Source organism: Mandrillus leucophaeus, unplaced genomic scaffold (assembly GCF_000951045.1).
Source record: "Mandrillus leucophaeus isolate KB7577 unplaced genomic scaffold, Mleu.le_1.0 Scaffold1439, whole genome shotgun sequence".
NCBI lineage: Eukaryota > Metazoa > Chordata > Mammalia > Primates > Cercopithecidae > Mandrillus > Mandrillus leucophaeus.
This window is the reverse complement of record NW_012101409.1, coordinates 192,377-215,700: the sequence shown is the minus strand read 5'-3', so window position 1 is coordinate 215,700 and position 23,324 is coordinate 192,377. Positions and strand designations below refer to the sequence as shown.

The 23,324-nt window shown below is 34.8% G+C and overlaps 1 protein-coding gene across 1 annotated transcript in view; it reads left to right on the top strand.

Annotated features, from left to right (window-relative positions):
* Window positions 1-23,044, top strand: part of CHL1 (cell adhesion molecule L1-like) — a gene marked incomplete at its 5' end in the record, with an annotated part of 122,617 nt that extends 99,573 nt beyond the window's left edge. The window contains 7 exons of the mRNA XM_011974277.1: window positions 4,717-4,921; window positions 5,426-5,548; window positions 8,211-8,390; window positions 11,762-11,923; window positions 12,552-12,683; window positions 15,205-15,277; window positions 19,111-23,044. Coding sequence (XP_011829667.1) covers window positions 4,717-4,921; window positions 5,426-5,548; window positions 8,211-8,390; window positions 11,762-11,923; window positions 12,552-12,683; window positions 15,205-15,277; window positions 19,111-19,327 — 1,092 coding nt within the window. The remainder of the gene's footprint in view (window positions 1-4,716; window positions 4,922-5,425; window positions 5,549-8,210; window positions 8,391-11,761; window positions 11,924-12,551; window positions 12,684-15,204; window positions 15,278-19,110) is intronic.
* Between the last annotated feature and the right edge of the window lie 280 nt (window positions 23,045-23,324).

Sequence of the window (23,324 nt, the reverse complement as noted above, 5' to 3'; positions counted from 1 at the left end):
AAAAAAAAAAAAAAAGCTGATCTTTCCCAAAAGAATTAACAATGAAGATGAGCACTAGGAACACACTGGATGTCCCTAATTTTTGCTTATTTGTTTATGTTTTACATTTAACATTAAATATGATTGAATTCAAATAACAATGCAATTTCACTGAATGGTAGAACTAGGCTTTTTAGTTAGCACTACCTTCAAACATTCACTTTTCCTACATTAAGTGGGTCATGACTCACTCATATATTTTGAGTGTTCAAACATCATAATCTACTCACAAAACAGGACAAAAGAGTCTACTGCAAACTCAACAGTTAAATACCTATATCAGGATAATTTTTGCTTGAGAGTTTCCATTGTTCTTAAGCATAGGTATGTGAATTTTCAACTTTGCTCAATACAATAACACATTTCAAACTTAAAGGACACCAAAAACAAAACCAAAAGCCCAAAAACCCCACTAATGTTGAGAAGCAGGAACATCTTTAATTACATGGTTATGTGATCACATCCAAGGTAGTTAATTCCTAATGGATCTAGGTTTTATTATTTATATTACAAGTATAATAAGAAGATCTACTGGCTTTAAAATGAAATTAAGTGGAATTAGATGAAATATTGTATAACCTAATGACTATAGTAGATAACAATATATTGTATTCTTGAAAATTGTTGAGAGACTAGGTTTTAAGTGTTCTATCATAAAAAATAAGTATATGAAGTAACATATATTTTGAGTAGCTCAATTTAGCCATTCCACAATGTATACATATTTCAAAACATGTTGTACATAAGTATATATAATTTTTATTTCTCAATTAAAAATAAATAAAAATGTTCAACAATTTTTTTAAAAATAGAATTAAGGCAGGAGAGAAGTCTTTCTGTTTTCTAGATTAATAGTTATAACCTTGCTTGGTTCATAGATGTCTTTGAAACTATGTTGGAAATACAGGATCTTTTTCTAGAAAATTATACACAAAAAGTCATACTAAAGATATCATTGACTTCTCAGATCCTTTAAAGGATACACATGTACCCCATCTAGAGATTCCTACACCGCATGTTAAGAACCTCTTTTCTAGAGACTCCTTCCTCTTGGGCTATTTCACGAGAGGCAGAGGGAAGGGAAGGCTGGTGACCTTCCTGCTTACTCTGCCCTTGCTCCTTCTGTTCTTTGTTGAAGAGATGATTTGGGAAACATCTGAGGTTCAGTAGGCATTGCCTCAAAGTCAAATACAAAGCATTCAGGCTGTTTATTTGGGTTCCCGGGTACTAAAAATGCCAATAAGATAGCTAAAATATTTTTGTTTAAAGTGTTATGGTTTATTATTTATTTATTTAAAATTTGTCAGAGAACTTTATTAAATTTAACTCCTTTCTTTGGAGCAAAACATGTAAAATGAATAATATTATTTAAGCACACTTATTGTCAGTAGAGACTGAAGGAAACTCTCATTGCACATTGCAGCACGGCACTACAGACTCATGGCCTAATTCACTGGGGCAATGCTAAAGCCCCTGGTGAATTTATATCCATTTCACACTCTAAAATATCTTGGAACAAAACTTTCCAACAAATGGAAGTATAAGCAAGGTCTGCAGAAAAATCTCAGAAAGTTTTCATTTTGTTTTAATTTTTTTTTCTCCCAGTTAGTTTAGTTTATTCACGTTGAAATAGGCATACACTTAAAATTATTTTGCTTATATGTCACTATGTTATCAACTTAATTCCAAGCAATGCCTCTAAGAAGTGTTTTAGTAAATTAGATTAAGTTGTGAAGGGTTACAGATTCTGTAAGAACACTATGTATGACATTGTTGACTCACTCACATATCCAGACAAAATTACTATTTATATAAGTGAACCTTAAATTTAGGATTAAAATCACATTTTAAACATATTTTATATAACTGATTCATTTCAATGCACAATCCCATTATCTTTGAAATTAAACAGGCAGTTTAAACCACATTATTGTTTTTAAGTTAAACTGTTGCTCAATTAAAAACTAAAGTGGAAATAACCAATTTCCCATACTAGAAATTATTCCTCCAGGCCGGGTACGGTGGCTCATGCCTGTAATCCCAGCACTTTGGGAGGCTGAGGCAGGTGGATCACTTGAGGTTGGGAATTTAAGACGAGTCTGACCAACATGGAGAAACCCTGTCTCTACTAAAAATACAAAATTAGCCAGGCGTGGTGGCGCATGCCTATAATCCCAGCTACTTGGGAGGATGAAGAAGGAGAATGACTCGAACCCGGGAGACGGAGGTTGCAGTGAGCCGAGACCACACCACTGCACTCCAGCCTGGGCAACGGGAGTGAAACTCCATCTTAAGGGAAAAAAAGAAAAAAAAAAAAGGAAAGAAATTATTCCTCCAAATATTTCTATGCAGCAAAATAAAGTGGATAAGGGAGGCATTTTTTCTTAAAGAAAAATAAAGAATGGTCAAGGAGCTGGGAAATTATTAGAAAGAGGAGCTACTGTTTCTTTGTATTAAAGTATAAACATGCATAGTCTCCAAAAATATATACATAATCTGTCTCTTCTTATGGAAGAAAAATGAAGAAGGAGAGAACCAAATACAAAAAAGAGTTTTCTTCAAAAAGCCATGGGAGAATCCCATTCACAACCAAAGAATTCGTGGCCATATTATTTTTTATTTCAGTCTGTTTTTTGAAAATGGAAAGGTGGAATGTAGTGGAAAGCATAAGCAAAAAGCTAAAACACTTCGTGGCATTTCTTTGTAACTTCCTTCATGTGTGAAAACTTAGACTTTACCATAAGGACATAATCCAGGCATCTGATGAGTAGGCTGCTCATTACTTGGGGAGGTAAGGGATTAATTTTCATACTTAAGCTCATATGATGACAAAACTTTTTAACAACTGTCTCTAAACCAAGAAGGGGGATTTAAGATCTCTCAACAAATGATCCTTCCATTGCATTGTTCTTTATACCACTTAGGGTGGTTCACCACCATCTCTGAGTCAACACATCTGTGATCAGACTGAATGAGTTTCACCTTCTGTTTTAGCCTTTGAAATCCATGGAGCAGAATGGACCAGGCCTAGAGTACAGAGTGACCTGGAAGCCACAGGGAGCCCCAGTGGAGTGGGAAGAAGAAACAGTCACAAACCACACGTTGCGGGTGATGACGCCTGCTGTCTACGCCCCTTATGATGTCAAAGTCCAGGCTATCAATCAACTAGGATCTGGGCCTGCCCCTCAGTCAGTGACTCTCTATTCTGGAGAAGACTGTAAGTGATGCACTCAAACTGCTAAGCACGTCAATAACTGTTGCTTTCAAATATATTGTACTTCTGTCAACAAATATTTGTGAACAACTAGTGCATGCAAAGAGGTTGTATTAGCCACAGGAGATAAAAAGAAACATAACACGTGATTTCTATCTTAGGATTGACTGGAGGACAGTTGATCAGTATACAGTACCAAGAAGTATGTTGAAAATTTCCATTTTATTCAGTTTCCTGTAAAGCTCTTCCTACATTGAAAATCGAAGACCAGGAGTTGTCACTGCAATCATTTAAAGCCGCATAACTGTCATAAGATTTTCAAGTATATTTGCCCTTACTTGTCAAGGATCCCCTAACAGCCATTTGCTGTCATGTCCTGGGCTTCAGTGGCATGTCTGGAGCTTTCCTAATACTGATGAGATATACACCCAGATTTATATATAGAATTATACTCACACACACATTCTGATGCCACAGTAACTGTTGCAAATAGGTTATTGGAAGGAGAAAAAACACTGCATTCTGTATTGCTAATGTTTTGAATAATGTTAGGGGTTATTTTCATTGCCTTTCCAGCATCTAAAAGAATAATTTGATCCAAAAGTAGAAGAAGGTTGAGAATGAGAAATAGCCAACTCATTACTCACCTGCTGTCTAAATTCTACCCAAATAAAAGCACAAAAAACACATAACACATGTGAATTAAGATAGTATTAGTCTTGACTGCTCTGTATTTGGCTTATTCCTCTGTAGTAAGAACTCCTATAGAATAGAGATAGTAATATCCTCTTCATAGGGTTGTATGAACCAATTGAGGTAAGGCCCTTAGAGCAGTGCCTGATGTATAGCATATGCTCAAATGTTGACTGTTATTAATATTTGATTAACAAGATTCCCAACCAGTTTTATTTATATTACTAGTTTAATTTACTTGCTTCCAAAACCAAGATGCCCACAGAATAGTTTCTGGTTTTATTTGCCCACATTGTATCTATCTGGAGGGCTTTGTTTCTCAGTGTGATACAGGCTGTCCTCTTCTTTGGGAAATCTATTTGGACTGATAAACTTATCTGTCATGAGAAACTCTTTTGGTTCCATTTGGAATGAATTTCATAAAAGTGCTTTCTCCAGAAGAAACATTATGAAAATTTTTGAAAAGGGTCCTGATAATCACATGTGCAGGTTATTGAAAACTAATCAATCTTCTACGATTAACAGATCCTGATACAGCTCCAGTGATCCATGGGGTGGACGTTATAAACAGTACATTAGTTAAAGTTACCTGGTCAACAATTCCAAAGGACAGAGTACATGGACGACTGAAAGGCTATCAGGTTTTTATCATGGTTTTTCTTCTTGTTGTTGAATTGGTTTCTGAGAATAAATAAGAACTGATTTCAGAAGAAGCCAAAGAGAATCTGCCACCACGATGGATATATTAAAAATCTTTGTTTTCATTGCAGATAAATTGGTGGAAAACAAAAAGTCTGTTGGATGGACGAACACATCCCAAAGAAGTGAATGTTCTAAGATTTTCAGGACAAAGAAACTCTGGAATGGTTCCTTCCTTAGATGCCTTTAGTGAATTTCACTTAACAGTTTTAGCCTATAACTCTAAAGGAGCTGGTCCTGAAAGTGAGCCTTATATATTTCAAACACCAGAAGGAGGTGAGAGGATAACGATGGAGAGTCATGTCAAAAATGGAGGTGATCCATGGCCATATTAAACATTCTTCATTATGGCCAGGCGTGGTGGCTCAAGCCCGTAAATTCCAGCACTTTGAGAGGCCAAGGCAGATGGATAACTCGAAGTTAGGAGTTCCAAACCAGCTTGGCCAACATGTTGAAATCCTGTCTCTACTAAAAATACAAAAATTAGCCAGATGTGGTAGTGCATGCCTGTAGTCCCAGCTACTTGGGAGGCTGAGGCAGGAGAATCACTTGAACCTGGGAGGCAGAGGTTGCAATGAGCAGAGATCAGGCCACAGAACGAGACTCCGTCTCTAAATAAATAAATAAATAAATAAAATAAACATTCTTCTTTATTAGTAGTTAATTAATATTTACTTCAGATGAGTGAGCTTGTCAATTTCTATAAAATTTATGATATAATAGGGCTTTTTTGAATTTTACTAATTTATATGAGTTTATTTTTGGTCTTGTGTTTCCTAGTACCTGAACAGCCAACTTTTCTCAAGGTCATCAAAGTTGATAAAGACACTGCCACTTTATCCTGGGGACTACCTAAGAAATTAAATGGAAACTTAACTGGCTATCTTTTGCAATATCAGATAAGTAAGTAGAAATTTGAATTGGAGTTAACTTCTTAAATTCCACTTTTTGATTGAGTATTCTGTTTGCTATGTTGGGAGTCTAATGATCACTTAAGGCCATGGTTTGTAAGCTGCCATTCTTCCTTGTAGCCCAGGGTCTTGTAAACTGGCTTGCATGCCAAATTCAGCCTGCTGCCTGTTTTTAGGAATAAAGTTTTATGACGACATGGCCATGTCCACTTATTTATGTATGTCTACAGCTGCTTTCTCCCTGGAGTGGCAGAGTTGTCATCTCAACAGAGACTACATGGCCTACAAAGGCTAAATGTTTACCATCTGGCCCTTTACTGAAAGGTTTGCTCACCTGTTTTAGAAAAAAAGCAGTGTGCTGATGAGTACACAAAACATGCGTTTAATGTTTATATATAAGATGTTTGGAGAAGTAGGAAACATGCAAAAGAGTTATTGAGTGATGTGATGGAGATTCAAAGCACACTACTTCTTCTGTCTCAGATATATGCTCCCATACTCAACCTTAAATGTATTTGTGTTTGTCAAATTCTCAATGAGTTGCTTGCTATTTCATGGAGATGATATTGAGAGGGCTAAATAATTGTCTTTGGATCATTACTCAGAATGGGCTCTGCGCATATGCTGCTATGCAACTAGAGTAACGTGAATGTGTTCAGATGAAATCAGGTCATTTTTAATAGTAGCGCCTCCCATCTTGAACAGTCCTCAAGTCTAAGCATCATCTCAAAATGGAACTTAGGGGATTGACATTATAGAAAATTTTAGCAACATCCCATCGTGAAAATTTTAGACTTTCAAGACTTCAATTCTCAAAGCACCAGAAATACAGAAACCCAGCATACACTGCTTACAAGTCAACTTGATCATAGCCCTGTTGTGCTACTTTCACATCAACTCAAAACTTCCAGCAACCCAGGTCACATATTTGCTTTAGCTTCTGATGGTTTCTGCTGAAATTAGCACATATGTTTAAATACATACAGGCCTAATCCCAACAGAAGTAGATTTTAGAACTTTTGAGTGCTTGCTGTGTAGCAGGATCAGTACTAATCCTGCTCTTTTTGTGTATCTCTTTACATTGTTTCATTAAAATAAGAAATCTATTAGATATGTACTATCACTATTTTATGAATGAAGGGATTGAGATATAGAGAGTATACTCATACAGAGTCAAGCAGTAAAATAAGCGTTAAGAATGCAAAGCAAGATCAGTCCAATTCTACATGTTGAACTCTTAATCTTATATTATTCCATGAACTGGTTTTCAAAAAAGGTGTAAGAATTGAAGAAATATTTGAAGATTCTTTTAAATGTCAATTTGTTTGGTAAATATATACCTTCTCCTTATCCTAACAATAAGAAACTCAATTAATTAAATTCCAACCTTCATATTGATCCATATGTAACATTTAAGTTTGTCTAAAAACAAGTTCTTAGAATATAAAAGTTGAAATATTAACAATTGTAATGATTACTGAACTGCTTGATATGTGGACTTTAAAATAAAATAATATATAATTATTTTGCTCTCAATATTAAGTCATCAAGACATTTTAGGTAGTTTACCTTTTTCTTATTGCTCTTAGATAGTCTAAATTGTTGCAATTTATATGTATTAGAGCTCTATGTATACTCTCCTGAATTCTTATATTGATTGTAGTAGTTTTTTAATTGACTTTGTGGTCATTCACAATTATGTTTTCAAAAAATCTAAAAGAGTGATGATTTCACATCCTTCTTTCCAATGTTTGGATGCCGAATTTGTTTGTTTGTTTGTTTTTTTCATTGATTTGAATTGCATTTTATGGACCAAGGAAGGCATTTTTATGTCAATAATAAATGCATTTTTTAAACATCTATGGTATCTTGGACTGAGAGTCAAGAGGATTTATTCTATATTCTTTCTTGCCACTAACAGCTGCACTATCTTGGATGTATTTTATCTCTTGGATTATTGTTACAGTAATCTTATGATACTCCACGCTCTTACACAAATCTCATGTCTTTGCTGGGTACACAAATCTCATGTCTTTGCTGGGTTGCAATTCTTTGAAAGAAGCTACTGATTCAGCTTTTTACAATTAGCACTTCGCATAGTACTTAGTACACAGTAGATATTCTTAAATAATTAATATATTCTTGCATTTATTGATTCTATGTATATTGAGTAGCTATTTGGTGCCATATGTTAAACTAGAAACCATAGAAGATATAAATAAATTATCATCTTGAATTATTCTTGCAAAAGGAAATTACAAGTACTTAATTCAAAGATACAATGAAAATATAGCAATGGGGAAAATTCATTATTATTAACAGGTATTATGAAGCTGGAGCAGTTGGCTCCAATATAGCACAGGGATTAAAGATGTTTCTCTGGGGTCAAAAGGCCATGGTTTGGATCCAAATTCCAGTTTGCAAATTTACAGATTCAAGATCAGAGCAAAGCCCTTATTCTTGTGAGACCTCAGTTTTGTCATGTATGATATAGTCATAGTAGTTGTACGTACCTCATAGGATTAAATGAGTTGATGGTTATGAATCATTAATGTATCTTTACATACTACAAGCATAAGGAGAAATGAAAATAATGAGGAATACAACTTGAATGGTTAAATACATTTGAGCTGTTGTTCATGTTTATTTTTTAGTAAATGACACCTACGAGATTGGAGAATTAAATGATATTAACATTACAACTCCATCAAAACCCAGCTGGCACCTCTCAAACCTGAATGCAACTACCAAGTACAAATTCTACTTGAGGGCTTGCACTTCACGGGGCTGTGGAAAACCGATCACGGAGGAAAGCTCCACCTTAGGAGAAGGGAGTAAGTACATGAGGCTTCTCTTTTTAACAGAGGCTTTAAAAAGAGGCTGTATCTTTTTAAACAGCTGCGCTGAAAGGAAAGCACCGTGCTAGTCATTGTAAATTAGAAATGATTGTGATCCCACTCTGTCTGACCTTCTGTTTTCCACTGACATAGAGGCAGAATTTATTAATCTTGTTTGGAAAGTTCACATTGACTCGATTTATGGATTTCTGTGCAATACTAATCAAATTATAGCTTAGTGTATACAAGGTCAGGAACTATAATTTTACTTAATTAAAATAGCGGGACATAAGGTCACAAAGCTATTCAAAAGGTTAGTAAAGGTATATTTTTCTTTTAGAAATGTTTCCATACAGAAAAATATTTGGCTCTTGCTTTGGTAGACATTACAGATCTAATACATCTCACTTTCATGCCTTCACTCTATATACATTGATTCATATGTCAATTTTGTTTTACTGTCTGATGATTGATGCCAAGCAACTGGCTGGGAAATGGCTTATAAATCTATGATTTCACTTGTAACACAATTGTCCTAATTCAATTATACTTTTCTCTTTTTTTCCACCTTTAACCATTTCCCTTCCAAAACTGCATCTCCAGTTATGATTTTAGCAAGGTTCTTGCTAAGCTTTCTATAATAGCAATAGGACCTTCGCAGATAAATCAGATCAGAGAAACTGATGTACACACTAAGTTAAACAAAGAGAGATTTAGGTAGGGCTTAGGCTGTTCAGGAGTGGAAGGATATTGGAGAAAGAAAGGAAGGATGTAGAAGATGGCAGAAAGGGAAGTAGAGTTGTGTATTTATCGTGTATTAAGGTTGGTGCAAAAGTAGTTGTGGCCCTTCCATTAAAAGTAGCAATGACAAAGGCCACAATTACTTTTGCACCAACCTAATACTATGTGTCAGACTGTGTTCTGGATGCTTTTCCAAATTGTAGATTAGAAAAATGGTAGAACCAATGAAAGAAACATCACGAAGGGGAAACATAGTAAAGAAAATTCAAGTGCCTGTTATTTATTGAAGATGTATATTAAAATATATTCAAACTTGTGAATGACTGTAAATCACCGTGTTTGTGTGTGAATGGTTATGCTCTGACCTTTATTACTGGTTTGTTTTTACATCTTATTGTGCCTGCTATATCTGACTAATAACAACCTTATGTTTTTCTCGGATTCCTTAAACATTTAAAGCCCCTTTATGTGGGAAAAGTGTATAATTCAAATAATTACTTCCCTAAAACTCACAAAGTATTCCCAAGGATGAATTGAACACTAAGTGAAATGAAAAACTCATTTCACTGACTTCACCTGCTCATAAAAGTTAGATTTAAAGATGGGGATTGAAAACTTCGCAGTAACTAAAAGATTCTTTTCTGAAGCATTGAAACTGACATCAAGTGTCCAATACAAAGAAGAGAAGTCAGAATGGTAGTACTCCAAACATGCAACTTCCATATTTTTAAAAACAGAATTTAAGGCATGGAGTTGGTTGCTATTTTGATATAACCAAGACCATAATGTGCTTGTGAAATACTGATCCCATTCTTGCCAATTTGAAGCATATAAGAAAAAATATTCACGGAATTGCCTTACAAGTATTACACATTCTAGTACATACGTTGGAAAATTTGGGCTTGGTTGCATTCATGCTTGCGAAATTGTTTTTGGAGGATGAAAATGCTGTTCATGTGATTTTACAACTGATGTGGCATCTTTTCTTCAAACTAAAAATGTAACTAATTTGCTGCATATCTTAAAAGAACATTTATTCACTGTCTTACGTGTCAGGAATTTAAAAATGTTTCTTACTAGCGTGTTTGTGCTCTTTTTCAGGAATCTACATTTTCAGTATTCCAGCTAAGTGCCCCCTTCCCCAGTTGACACTGATTTCTCTTCTATAGGCGTGTCTTGCTATATGTACAGGGAAAAAAATTACAATCTCTTTTTCTACTAGAGTTCAACATAATCTTTGAAAAAAATGTGTATTTCCACTGAGAAGATACATCTTGTTATCACTCAGCACTCTAAAAATGATCACTTGTGCAAATTGAAACATACTACTATGCATCTTTCTTCTCGCTCTGCCTATGTAGCTCATTTCAAGGTCATTTGGCGCTTGCTCAAAAAATAGGATTTGATTGACAAGCATTTTTCTCTGTTTTCAGGTTGTCACTCTGATTTTCAAATAAATCATATTCCATAATCTAAGAGTAGAAAAGATGGAGCTAATCAGAAATATTATTTTTGTGTCATTAGTGGTTTGAATAAATCACTTGCTTTACTCTGTTTTTCAAAAGCTTGCACTACTTAACGTTTTACTAATATCTCTGTTTTTCAAGGTCAAAATTAATTGCACTCTGTTTCAATGATGCTTAATCTTGAAGGCTTTGCTCATATAATTGGCCTTATTTCTCTCATGGCATAATTTTTAATAAAACCTTTTTGTTATTTAGTAACTATATAATTAATTTTTTTCTATAATGAAAATGCATAATGAAATATTGATCTGTAACATATACCCACTTTAAATAGAATTTCATAACCCGTTGTAGTCTCAGTAAGAAACATATTTTATAACACTGCTAACATTTTCTGGATTATATTTATTATATTGAGTTGATTCCCAGCAAAACTATGGATCGCATGCAAAAATATTTAAGATATTTGGTGGTAAGATAAGAAGTTAGCATATTTTTGTTAAACTTGATTCATTTTATCTTCCACTATGAGATTCTACTATTAACATATTGACATATTAATATTTTTGAAAAGTATTAACTTCCCACACCGCTTTCAAAATGTCAGTAAAACCATTCCATTGGTATGTACCTACAAGCCTGCACTTCACGCACTTTGGGCTTCTATAAATTTCAAATATTTAATATATGACCATATTGTAATGCTATTTCATCAGTATTTATGGAGAAGACCAAGGCAAAAAAAAAAAAAAAAGCAATATATAGTTAGTTATGATTATAAGGTTATATGCTGTCAATTGTAAGTCAAAAGGCCATATTCAGTTTCCCATTAGGTTTGTGAAAATCCAAATTGCACAAAATCATATTGTATAATTTTTTTAAGTCTACGGTTTTGAATCATTCATGAGACCAGGCAGATTTACAGTACCATTTCATCTTAAACGGCCATGTATTGAGTTCATTTCATTTACTCAATTTCATTATATTAAAAAAAGAAGTTGAAATGTTGATTTTCTTGATCTCCTGTAATTCAAAAACTGAGACAATATGGTATAAGTGACTTTCTTATTCACTTCGAATAACAATATATATTTTTTTACTTTTTATGTCCTGTTTTTCCGTGACTACAATTCACATGATTTAACTGTGTACATTTCTTAGGTAAAGGTATCGGGAAGATATCAGAAGGAGTAAATCTTACTCAAAAGACTCACCCAATAGAGGTATTTGAGCCGGGAGCTGAACATATAGTTCGCCTAATGACTAAGAATTGGGGTGATAACGATAGCATTTTTCAAGATGTAATTGAGACAAGAGGGAGAGGTGAGAAATGAGATTATATTTGGGAAAGTCTTAGTCAATCTGTGTCCTGTAGAATATTTAGTGTTGCATATGTCCTATATTAAACATGAAAACACTGAGTATATTAGTAATGAAAATAATAATTTCAATTTTAGACATATTTTAAATTATCAAAATGAAAAATGTTTCACAGTAGTTCAACTTATCCTTTATTTTGTTTTTACTAGAGTTGTTGCCTAAAAATATCTCCTGCTAATTAACACATGTTAATAACACAAACTAAAAAGAAAAAGCAAAACAAAACAAAACAAAACCACCAGGCTCCATGGTCATCTGCTTCTAACCAAGGCAGCTTGCGCTTTTGCTTGCTCCTTGCTGCTTCTGAGTTTAACTTCTGCCTTCACTATCCTTCTTTGGTTTTTCATCCTCAGAATCAAATACAACTCAAAGAAGTCCCTTTTTAAATAAAGAAGGAAAGATTTATCAGTATTCTCCCATTAACATGTCCTTCACATTGCATTCCTTCTGGGGTCATTAAAAAAATTGATACTCTTTGGTATGCTTAAAAATGATGTCTAATTTTCCCCAATTTTACAGAATACAAGACTGTTTCTAGTGTACAATGTTGTGACTTCTCTTTCTACAACAGAATATGCTGGTTTATATGATGACATCTCCACTCAAGGCTGGTTTATTGGACTAATGTGTGCAATTGCTCTTCTCACACTAGTATTGTTAACTGTTTGCTTTGTGAAGAGAAACAGAGGTGGAAAGTACTCAGGTAAAATTGTTTTTTAATGTGATTTTCAACTTACTAAATAGCATTTTCTGGGAAGCATTCTTCAGAGACATCTTTTTTTTTTAAATGCACATTCAAGTCAAATTTATTTTAGCAAATTAGATGTACAATGCACTGAGAGGAAAAACATATTGCTAAATTAACCAAAAAAAAATATGTATGGTCTAGAGTATTATTTCCAGATAGTTACTTGGTTCTAGTTTCTAGCACTTAAAATGGGCTCTAACTGCCAGATGTGGTGGCTCACGCCTGTAATCCTAGCACTTTGGGAGGCCGAGGTGGGTGGATCACGAGGTCAGGAGATCGAGACTATTCTGGCCAACATGATGAAACCCCGTCTCTTACTAAAAATACAAAAATGAGCCGGGCATGGTGGCGGCTGCCTGTAATCCCAGCTACTCAGGAGGCTGAGGCAGGACAATCACTTGAACCCGGGAGGTAGAAGTGGCAGTGAGCCGAGATCGCACCACTGTACTACTTCAGCCTGGGAGATAAGAGCAAAAACTCCATCACAAAAAAAAAAAAAAAAAAAAAAGAAAGAAAGAAAGAGCTCTAACAAGGTTGATAACATTTCCAAACTTCTATTGTCTATCTGTGAAAGATCAGAGCCATTGGGAGACGTATTACTAAGTCATATACATGCTTCAGTGTTTTAAGTGACCCATCTATAGCATGCCTCTCTCTCTACATGACATACACGACTCGTGTTTTTTGCACTAATGCATTCTAATATTACTGACTCCACTGGCCAACTTTGTTGGTATTAATCATTATTAGGAATGCGTTTCTTATTACCATGGCATGTATTAGATACACTGCCTCATGAATTAATGATACATAAGGTATCCATGAAAACCATCATAGTTGGTAATATGATGTTTGCCTTTAATTTTATTCAACTTCCGAATTTGTTTTGTCTTTTTCAGATATACATATTGTATCAAGATGATGGTTATTACTAGTATTGCTTAGTATTCATGATGCTTTTATATGGTGACAAAGATTTAGATTACACTGCTATTTGTTTCATGATGTTCAGATTTATGAGAAGTTCATTATTGGCTTAGGATTTATCTAGCAAATATTTAGTGGGAACCCATCATCTACATAGAAACATTGAGAGCATAATTTCTAGGTTTTTGTAAAATGACATGCATAATTTATGGAGTTATGCATTTCACTTTTTTCTCTGAAGACTGAATGATTATGAATTAGGTTCACAATGACTAATAAATGTTCTGAGTAATTAATGGGAAACGTTAAAGAGTTATAGCATTCTCCTTATCCCCAACAAATAATCATTTGTGAATTGTGTGCTATCCAGATTCTAAAGATGTTTCTTCAAATCATGCCCTGAAAAGAAAAAAAAAAAAAAATCAGCATTTCATATTGCAGAGTAGCTAAGAGAATCTATTAGGTCTCTGCATGTAGTCATAAAAAGTTCCATAAAGAACAATTTTTTTTTTTTTTTTAAGTAAAGGGAATAAGAGCTTTTGGTCTTATATTCCACTAATACAAAAATTAGCTGGGCGTGGTGGTGGCTGCCTGTAATCCTAGCTACTCAGGAGGCTGAGGCATGAGAATCCCTTGAACCTGGGAGGCAGAGGTTGCAGTGAGCAGAGATCATGCCACTGCACTCCAGCCTGGGTGACAGAGTGAGACTTTGCTTGAAACAAAACAAAACAAAAAAAGTAAAATGTCAGTGGAGACCTGAATATTCAGATTGTTGCAACAATTTTGAGTAAGAGTGATGCATAACAACCAAATGATTGACCTTTGTTTTTTTTTTTTTTGAGACATGATCTTGTTCCGTCGCCCAGGCTGGAGTGTAGTGGCACTATCTCAGCTCTCTGCAACCTCTGCCTCCCAGGTTCAAGTGATCCTCCCACCTCAGCCCATCATGTAGCTGGGACCACAGGTGCACACTACCACACCTGGCTAATTTCCATGTTTTTAATAGAGACAGGGTCTTGCTTTGTTGTCCAGGCTGGTTTCAAACTCCTGATATCAAGTGTTCTGCCCGTCTTGGCCTCCCAAAGTGCTGGGATTACAGGCATGAGCCACCACATCCAGCCTTGATTGACTTTTTAAATTCAATTTAATTTAATGACACAGATCTAATAGGTGCCTATGACATCTTCAAAAGGTCCAGATAGTAAAATAAATATTTAGCAATTTGGTCTTCACTGAGAAATCAAATTAAGTTGGGCTCTTCCAATAAGACTTCTTGTTCACATAATATTGAGTAGTCACGTGAAAATATGCAGCATGCTGCAGGTGTGATGACAAAAAAGTAGAACTTCCCAAAATCCCCTCCTTTTTTATTTAAACAAAGAAGTAACAGATGGGCTACAGGTATAGCCAGAAAAAAATATTGCCTCACTGGTATCAAAACATTTGAGCAATGCTGTTCTTATTGACTATTCACTATTCCACAGCACTGGTAAAAATGTATTTTAAACAGTCACTGTATTAGTTTCCCCACCTTTTTTCTCTTTTTTAGTTAAAGAAAAGGAAGATTTGCATCCAGACCCAGAAATTCAGTCAGTAAAAGATGAAACCTTTGGTGAATACAGGTAAACTTGAGGTTCTGTTTTAAAATGTATCAAAACACGTATTCATCATGTTGAAAGCTCAAATGAACAAAAAGGTGTTTATTCTTAACAAAAAGTTTACAGAACTATAATGTAATGACCCTACAAAGAATACTTTGTACAAATAGGGCCCACGTAAGTGCTAGCAACCAAATTTCTGTCTGTGTGGTGAGGGTGTATAAAGAATTACAGTCCAGGCAGAAGTATCGGTTAGGATACTTTTCTTGAAACTGTGTGCCTAACGCAAATACACTATTCTTATTTAGGTTGAATATCTATTTGGGGTAGCTAAAACATGTTTAGCGTGGCCATTTTGAACTCAGGTTGGATACAGTTTGCATCCACACTCATATATCTGTATACCTACAGTGTTGCCCCTGCCAAGGTAAGTAAGTTACAAACCCTGTCCTCTCGATGAACCTAATCAGCAGAGAAAAATGTCTTATATATGCAAATGACTGTAATGAATTAAATAGAATAAAAGAGCACAAAAGAGAGCAACTATTTCTGCCCAGGTAGGATTTTGGAAAAAGGATCATCCATAAGAGATAAGCTAAGCCTTAAAGGATAAAAAGGATTGTGTTACTGTTAACCACTGGACAGAGGATGACAAAATGAGTGAGAGCATGTCGGGCAAGGGAGGAATGGCAAGAAGTCTGCTCTGAGCTAGGCAGGAATCTTTTGGGGACGTGTTAAATTGTCTCTTTCTCCTGTTATCTCTCTCCATCTTCCCCTTTCTACTACTCTCTTAACTTCTTAGCTCTTTTTGGTTGGAATGGCATCATTTTTTTTTTCAGGCACCCTGCATATTTCAGCCAATAGACATATTGTAAGTTCCAGATTTATATCAATTTTAGCACATGGGAAACCAGAGTTTATATCAAAGAAGAAATCTGGTTGATCCTCATTCTCTCATCTCTGGATTCATCACTCTAGACAGGGATGGGGAGCATTTTCATTAGCTCATTGTTAGACATTTGAGCTTACCTGTACCTCCACTTTGTGCTATACTTATTTTTCTGTATTCTACTTAGTCAATATCCTTTTTACATTTTTATATTTCTTAATAAATGACTTTAAATTCTTTCCAGAATAAAGAACAATAAAGAGAAAGAAAGAAAGAGAGAAAAAGAAAAAAGAAAGAAAGAATTTTGGAGCTTTGCAAATTGTGCTTATTACTGTTGTATTAGTGAGCAGCTGCCTCATAACAATAACCACTAATACTTAACGGCTTAAAACAATAAACATTTATTATTTCTATGTCCTCATAATTCAGGAATCCAGACATGGCTTAGATGGGTGCTTCGGGCTCAGGACTTCTCATGAGGTTGCAGGAAGGTTTTGACCAGGGCTATGGTTTCATCTAAAGTTTCAGCCAGAGCACAAGCCATTCCTAGGCCACTCATGGTGCTGTCGGCAGGATATAGTTCCATACAGACTGTTGAACTAAGGGCCTCAGTTCTTCACAGGCCAGAAGTCATTCCTAACTCCATATCACATGGATATCTCCATGGGGCCATTCACAACATGGCAGCTGGCTTCCTTCAGAATGTGTGAGCCAGGGAGCAAGACAGAGCACCCAAGTTGGAAGCCACAGTCGTTTTGTAACCTGATATTGGAAGTGACTTCCCATCACTTCTGTTGTATTCTATAGGAGCAAGTCAATAAGTTTAGCCCACAACTCAAAGGAAGAAGATTATACAAGGTACAGATTCCATGAGGCAATGATCATTGAGGACCTGCAACAACTTTTCAGAAGTTGAGGCAGGACAATTGCTTGAACTCAGGAGGCGGAGGTTGCAGTGAGCCGAGACTGTGCCACTGCATTCCAGCCTGGGCAACACAGTGAGACTCCATCTCAATTAAAAAAAAAAAAAACACAAACAAAAAACAAAAAACTACTTTTGAAAGACCGTATTAGCTCAGTTTTACAGGCAAGAAAACAAAAACAATGCCTTGCAATGCCTTGTCTAAAAACCCATTTCCCCACACCCTGCTGCTTCTTTATAAAGATAGCTAACATCTTCCCGTGCATTATTTCCTATGACATCCCTTTATAGTAGTTGATGTGTTTTCCAACCTCTTTCCCCCAAACTACACATTTATCAGGATAATTGTCTACTTTCCACATTATCCCAGGAGGCCATTTTGTAAGAGATACCCTTACATAACATAAGTCCTCATCCTTCTAGCTTCCGATAATCGTCCCTTTTGTTATTTTTCTTTGCTCTTTGTTTCCTGATTCCTCAGCCAATGCCTCATCTTTTTTCTTGATTTGTTTTTATAACTGCAATATCCTAATTCGAGAGCCAATTATCGTATCAGTCAGGGGAGCATGTGTTATGCTGCTGTTAAAACAACTCCAAAAGCATGTTCTTTCTCAAGTTATGTATCCCACAGAGATTGCCCTTTTCATCTTAGTCACTTAGGAGCACCGGCTGGTGGATGAGGATCCAGGGTCGCCACAGCAGGGAAAACAGAATGTAACAAACTGAGCACTGGCTTTTAATCTTCCACTTGGAAGAGACACATGTCACCTTTGCTCACTTTTTTTTTAAACTGAAGAAAATTCCATGGTGGCATATAACATAGAGTAGGCAGAGAAGTGTCATCCTGTTTTATTCCTAGAAACGTGACATACTTATTGAATAGCACTGACCAATACCACAAATTATAAAATGATACATACATCTAAATTATATTTTTTCCAAATGCTTCATTGATAAAATTTGATAAAATCATTTTATATGGTGTATAGCTTAATAATGTGATACTAATTGGTATTTTTAAAAATCTTGATCCAAAATCTGAAGATCATACCATTTGATAAGCATTTTACTAATGGATTTGCTTCTGTTCATGAATAAAACACCTACCATAAATATAGTATACTTATTTATGTTATTAAAATATCAGCCATTTCTTTCTATCTTAAAATGTAATAAGCTTGAACTGTTAACTATGTTAAAGAAAGTTATTTGGTTTCAAAAACAGAATATGATTGATTTTTAAAAGAACTTTTTGGAAGGATATAAGAGAATGAAAAGGATCAGAAGCAAAAACAGTAGATCAAGACTTAGAAGCCAGGAACTCCAAACGTTCATGAAAGCAAAGGAAATTGCATCTGTTCTCTGTCTGAGTCCATTAGGGGCTACTATAACAAAATACCATAAACTGAGTTGCTTATAAAAGAACAGAAACTTACTTCTCACAGTTACGGATTCTGGGAAGCCTAAGAGCAAAATGCCAGCATTTTCCATGTCTGGTGAAGGCTCACTTTCTGGGTGACAGATGGCGCCTTCTCTTTGTGTCCTCACATCGTGGAAGGGGTAGGGCAGCTCTCTGGGGCCTCTTCTCTAAGGGCACTAATATCATTCACTAGGGCTCCACCCTTTTGGCCTAATCACTTCCCAAAGACTCCACCTCTAACTCTCTCACATCTGTTATCAGGATTTAACATGGGAAGCTTGGGAGGACACAGATATTTAGACCATAACAGCCACTATGGACATCAACAGGTTGAATCCCACATGTTACAGAAGCTCAGCTGTCAATTTTAAAGAGAATCAGAAGTGTTGTGAATAATGAAAGATTGTTTGGTGGAAATTGCTTATGACTTTGTAAACATGTGTTTACAGACTTTGCAAACTTGGTAAACATGTGTGGTAGTATCATGTGGGCTTTAGTATCTGTCTTCAATGCTATTATGAATGTCCTGAACATTATAAAACCTTTTAGCACTTATGAATGTGTTTCTTTACACAAATATGAATATTAGATTTTATTGAACTATTTTTTGTTTGTTTGTTTTCCAGTGACAGTGATGAAAAACCTCTCAAAGGAAGCCTTCGGTCCCTTAATAGGGATATGCAGCCTACTGAAAGTGCTGACAGCTTGGTCGAATACGGAGAGGGAGATCATGCTCTATTCAATGAAGATGGATCATTTATTGGTGCCTATGCAGGATCTAAGGAGAAGGGATCTGTTGAAAGCAATGGAAGTTCTACAGCAACTTTTCCACTTCGGGCATAAACACAACATGTGTAACCAACGCTACTGGTTCACCCCAACCTTTCATATTTATCTGTTCAAGGGAGCAAGAACTTTCATATAGGAATAGAAACATGTTGACTGAAGATTTCATCCAGAAGTCAACATCCTGCAATTATGTTGAAAAAAGTAGCACTGCCTTCAAAATATAAAATGCCAAGCACTTCAGGCCTATGTTTTGCTTTTGTTGTTTTCAGGTGCTCGAAATGCAAAACACAAAACGAATCCTGTGTTTAGATACACCTCAACTAAATCCAAAGTCCCCATTCAGTATAGTCCATATTTGCCTGATTTTACTATTCAGTGTGCTTGCATAGATGTTGCTACCTTGTGGGTTTTTCTCCGTATGCACATTGGTATACAGTCTCTGAGAACTGGCTTGGTGACTTTGCTTCACTACAGGTTAAAAGACCATAAGCAAACTGATTATTTAAAATGTAAAAAAGAATATGAATGTCTTATTAAAACATTTCATTGAATATATACAGTCTAAATTTATTATTTAAATTGTAGTAGCAAAAGTCTTAGGTGAACAATCAACTAGTATTTATTGAGCTCCTATTTGCCCAGAGATGGTCATATTTAAACAGAAGTATAAGTTTTTCAGTTTCAACATTTTTTAAATTTCTATCAGTTATGACACCCACGAGCATCACTTTTTGTGTCTGTGTTTTTTTGGTTTTTGTTTTTTCTTGGACTAAATTCAACGGCATGGAAGCAGTGGTCAGAAGGCTGTTTCATACAAGAACAGGCAGAAAGTGCCCATTGTTCTGGATTCTAATAGCTACATCTACTTAATATCTTCATTTCTAAATTGACTGCTTTTACCTTTTTTCTATGTTTATGTAATGGTATGCTTGCATATATTTCATGAATACATTGTACATATTATGTTAATATTTACACAGTTTAAAATATAGATGTGTTTTATTTTGAAGGGAGAAAAGGAACATTAACAGGCATGTTTGTACAGTTAGAATATATTAGTAAGATACTGTTTTTCATCATTCCAGAGCTACGACTAATAGCATGAGGTTCCAAAGCTGAAGACTTTGTATAAAGCATTTGGATTTTGTTCTTATATGGTTTTCTTTCAACAGTTTCAAAATAAAATATCATATAAATATTGAGGGAAATGTTTTCATATTTTTCAAAATAGGTTTTTACTGTTGAATGTACATCTACCCCAGTTCCTCAAAAGAAAAACTATTTACATAGAAATTACTACACATATGTTTGCGTGTATGGTATTTTAAACATCTTTGTGGTGAGAATCTGTTTCCCCTATATTCTCCTTCTGTCAAAGTCAGTACAAATTCAGGGAATTTATTTTCTGGCATTTGTGCTCCAGTCCTTTTAAAATTGTCCATGAACATGTTTTAAAAACAATATGGAGGATGATGCGTACATGTCAGTCAAGTTCAGCACTAGACTTGACATTTTACGGAAACATTTTTTAACCTTACCCTGAAATACTTAACTACTGTTTAAATGAAATTCATTTATTTTACTTTAGTTTTTGAGCTGTGATTATTGGTATACAGTTACATCCTCAAGTTGGATTTATGTAACCCCTTATATTTCATGGATACCAACATTTGGGGTATTTATAATAGTCAGCGCAGGAATGCACATGGAATATCTACTTGTCCTTTTGAACCTCACCTGTCCTCCTGAAGGCATAGACAGGAAAAGAATGTCTTATTTAAAACTACAGTTTATGGGCTCAGGATTTGACCACAGTCCTGGGAGTAAGCATTTCAAAGGGGAAGGCATCGTGGTCTCCACGCCGTGTAAATGTGAGGATGTGATGCACATCCATCAGTGCAACTCGAGCTCCATCCTCATCTGATTTCTAAGGTGCCGATTTTCTGGAGGAACAGTCATCATGTTTTGATTTATCTGGGAGAAAATTGTCATGCCCAGCTACTGAAGAGGGCAAGGTTGTGACGTTCAAGTTTAGTTCTCATACTATTCTATCTCCTCTTCTTTGTCGTCAGTCAAAATGTGGTTTTTAAAGAAAGTCATGCAGGTTAGAAATAATGTCAAAACTATTTAGGAATTTAATACCCTTTAAGTCAGAAGATAAAACAAATACTGAAGTATTAGCTCTTCCTACACTTTGTGTTCCCCTTTAGCTGCCTGAAAATCAAGATTGTTCCTACTCAGATCTTTTGAGTGGCTAAAACTTACGGATGTGAAAAATGAGATTGAATGACGACTATGTTTTCCTATCATTATTACCTTTCCTCAATACTATTGGGCTACTACTGGGACTCTTCAGCACAAAAGGAATAGGTCTATGATTGACCCTGATTTTAATTGTGAAATTATATGATTCATATATTTTATGAATCAGAATAACTTTCAAATAAAATAAATCCAAGTAGGTTAAAATGGATTTCATGACTTTCCCTCAGAAAATGAGTAACGGAGTCCATGATGTGCAATGGTAATTATAAATTGGTGAGGCTTGTTTGCAAAACGCCCACTAGTAATAAGGCAACAGCCAATATTTAGAACTTTGTTCTTTACTGGCTTTACACTAACTTTCTCTAGTCTACTTCCAATATTATTTAATGTAACTGATTGTATATAGTCTCAAGAATGGTTAGTAGGCATGAGTTCCTAGAGAACTGTCCAAGGGTTGGGAAAATCCAAATTCTCTTCCTGGTTCCAGCACTCATTTTGTACATAAACATTAGGCAGGTTGCTTAACCTTTTTATTTCAAACTCTCAACTCTAAAGTGCTAATAAATAATCTCAGTTACCTTATCTTTGTCACAGGGTGTTCTTTTTTATGAAGAAAAATTTGAAAATGGTAAAAGCTAAGATGCCTTTTAACTTCACAAGCAAACCTTTAACTAATTATGTATCTAAAAGTCACCCCCCACATACCAACTCAACTTTTTTCCTGTGAACACATAAATATATTTTTATAGAAAAACAAATCTACAGAAAATAAATCTACTGTTCTGTGAGCAGTATGATTTGTACATGCCATTGAAAATTATTAATCAGAAGAAAATTAAGCAGGGTCTTTGCTATACAAAAGTGTTTTCCACTAATTTTGCATGCGTATTTATAAGAAAAAATGCGAATTTGGTGGTTTTATTCTATTGGTATAAAGGCATTGATATTTTAGATGCACCCACGTTTGTAAAAATGTAGAGCACAATGGAATTATGCTGGAAGTCTCAAATAATATTTTTTCCTATTTTATACTCATGGAAGAGATAAGCTAAAGAGAGGAAAATAATGAGAAATGTTGGTGTGCTTTTCTAAGCATTTAAAACGTAATTGCCAATTGAAATCCTAAATATGTTTACATACCATTAAGATATGATTCTTGTAACGATGTTAAATTGATTATAATGGGATTGGGTTTGTTATCTGTGGTAGTATATATATATCCTAGTGTTCCTATAGTGAAATAAGTAGGGTCGAGCCAAAACTTTGTTTTGTACCTTAAATTGTTCGATTACATCATCAAAAGAGATGAAAGGTATGTAGAACGGGTTCACCTGATTACCTTTTTCTTTTGGCTTGGATTAATATTCATAGTAGAACTTTATTAAAACGTGTTTGTATTGTAGGTGGTGTTCGTATTATGCTTATGACTGTATGGTTTGAAAATATTTTCATTATACATGAAATTCAACTTTCCAAATAAAAGTTCAACTTCATATAATCCAAAAATGTTTGTATTCTGTTCTACACAGTTAAGAAGAATCAGAATTTACATATTAATCTTAACTACTTTGGTTGCCTCTGATCCTGGAATATCTATAAATGAAATATAATTTAATAAAGTATAAATAAGATATAAATAAAATATTTTGATTTCAATTACTTTATAAATATACAATATCATCAAAGTCTATAAAACAGAATATTCCAATAAAATTTATACTTATGATAAATATAAATTTAAGGTGAATGTATATTTATCTGGTTATTTTTAATAAAAATGTAGAAA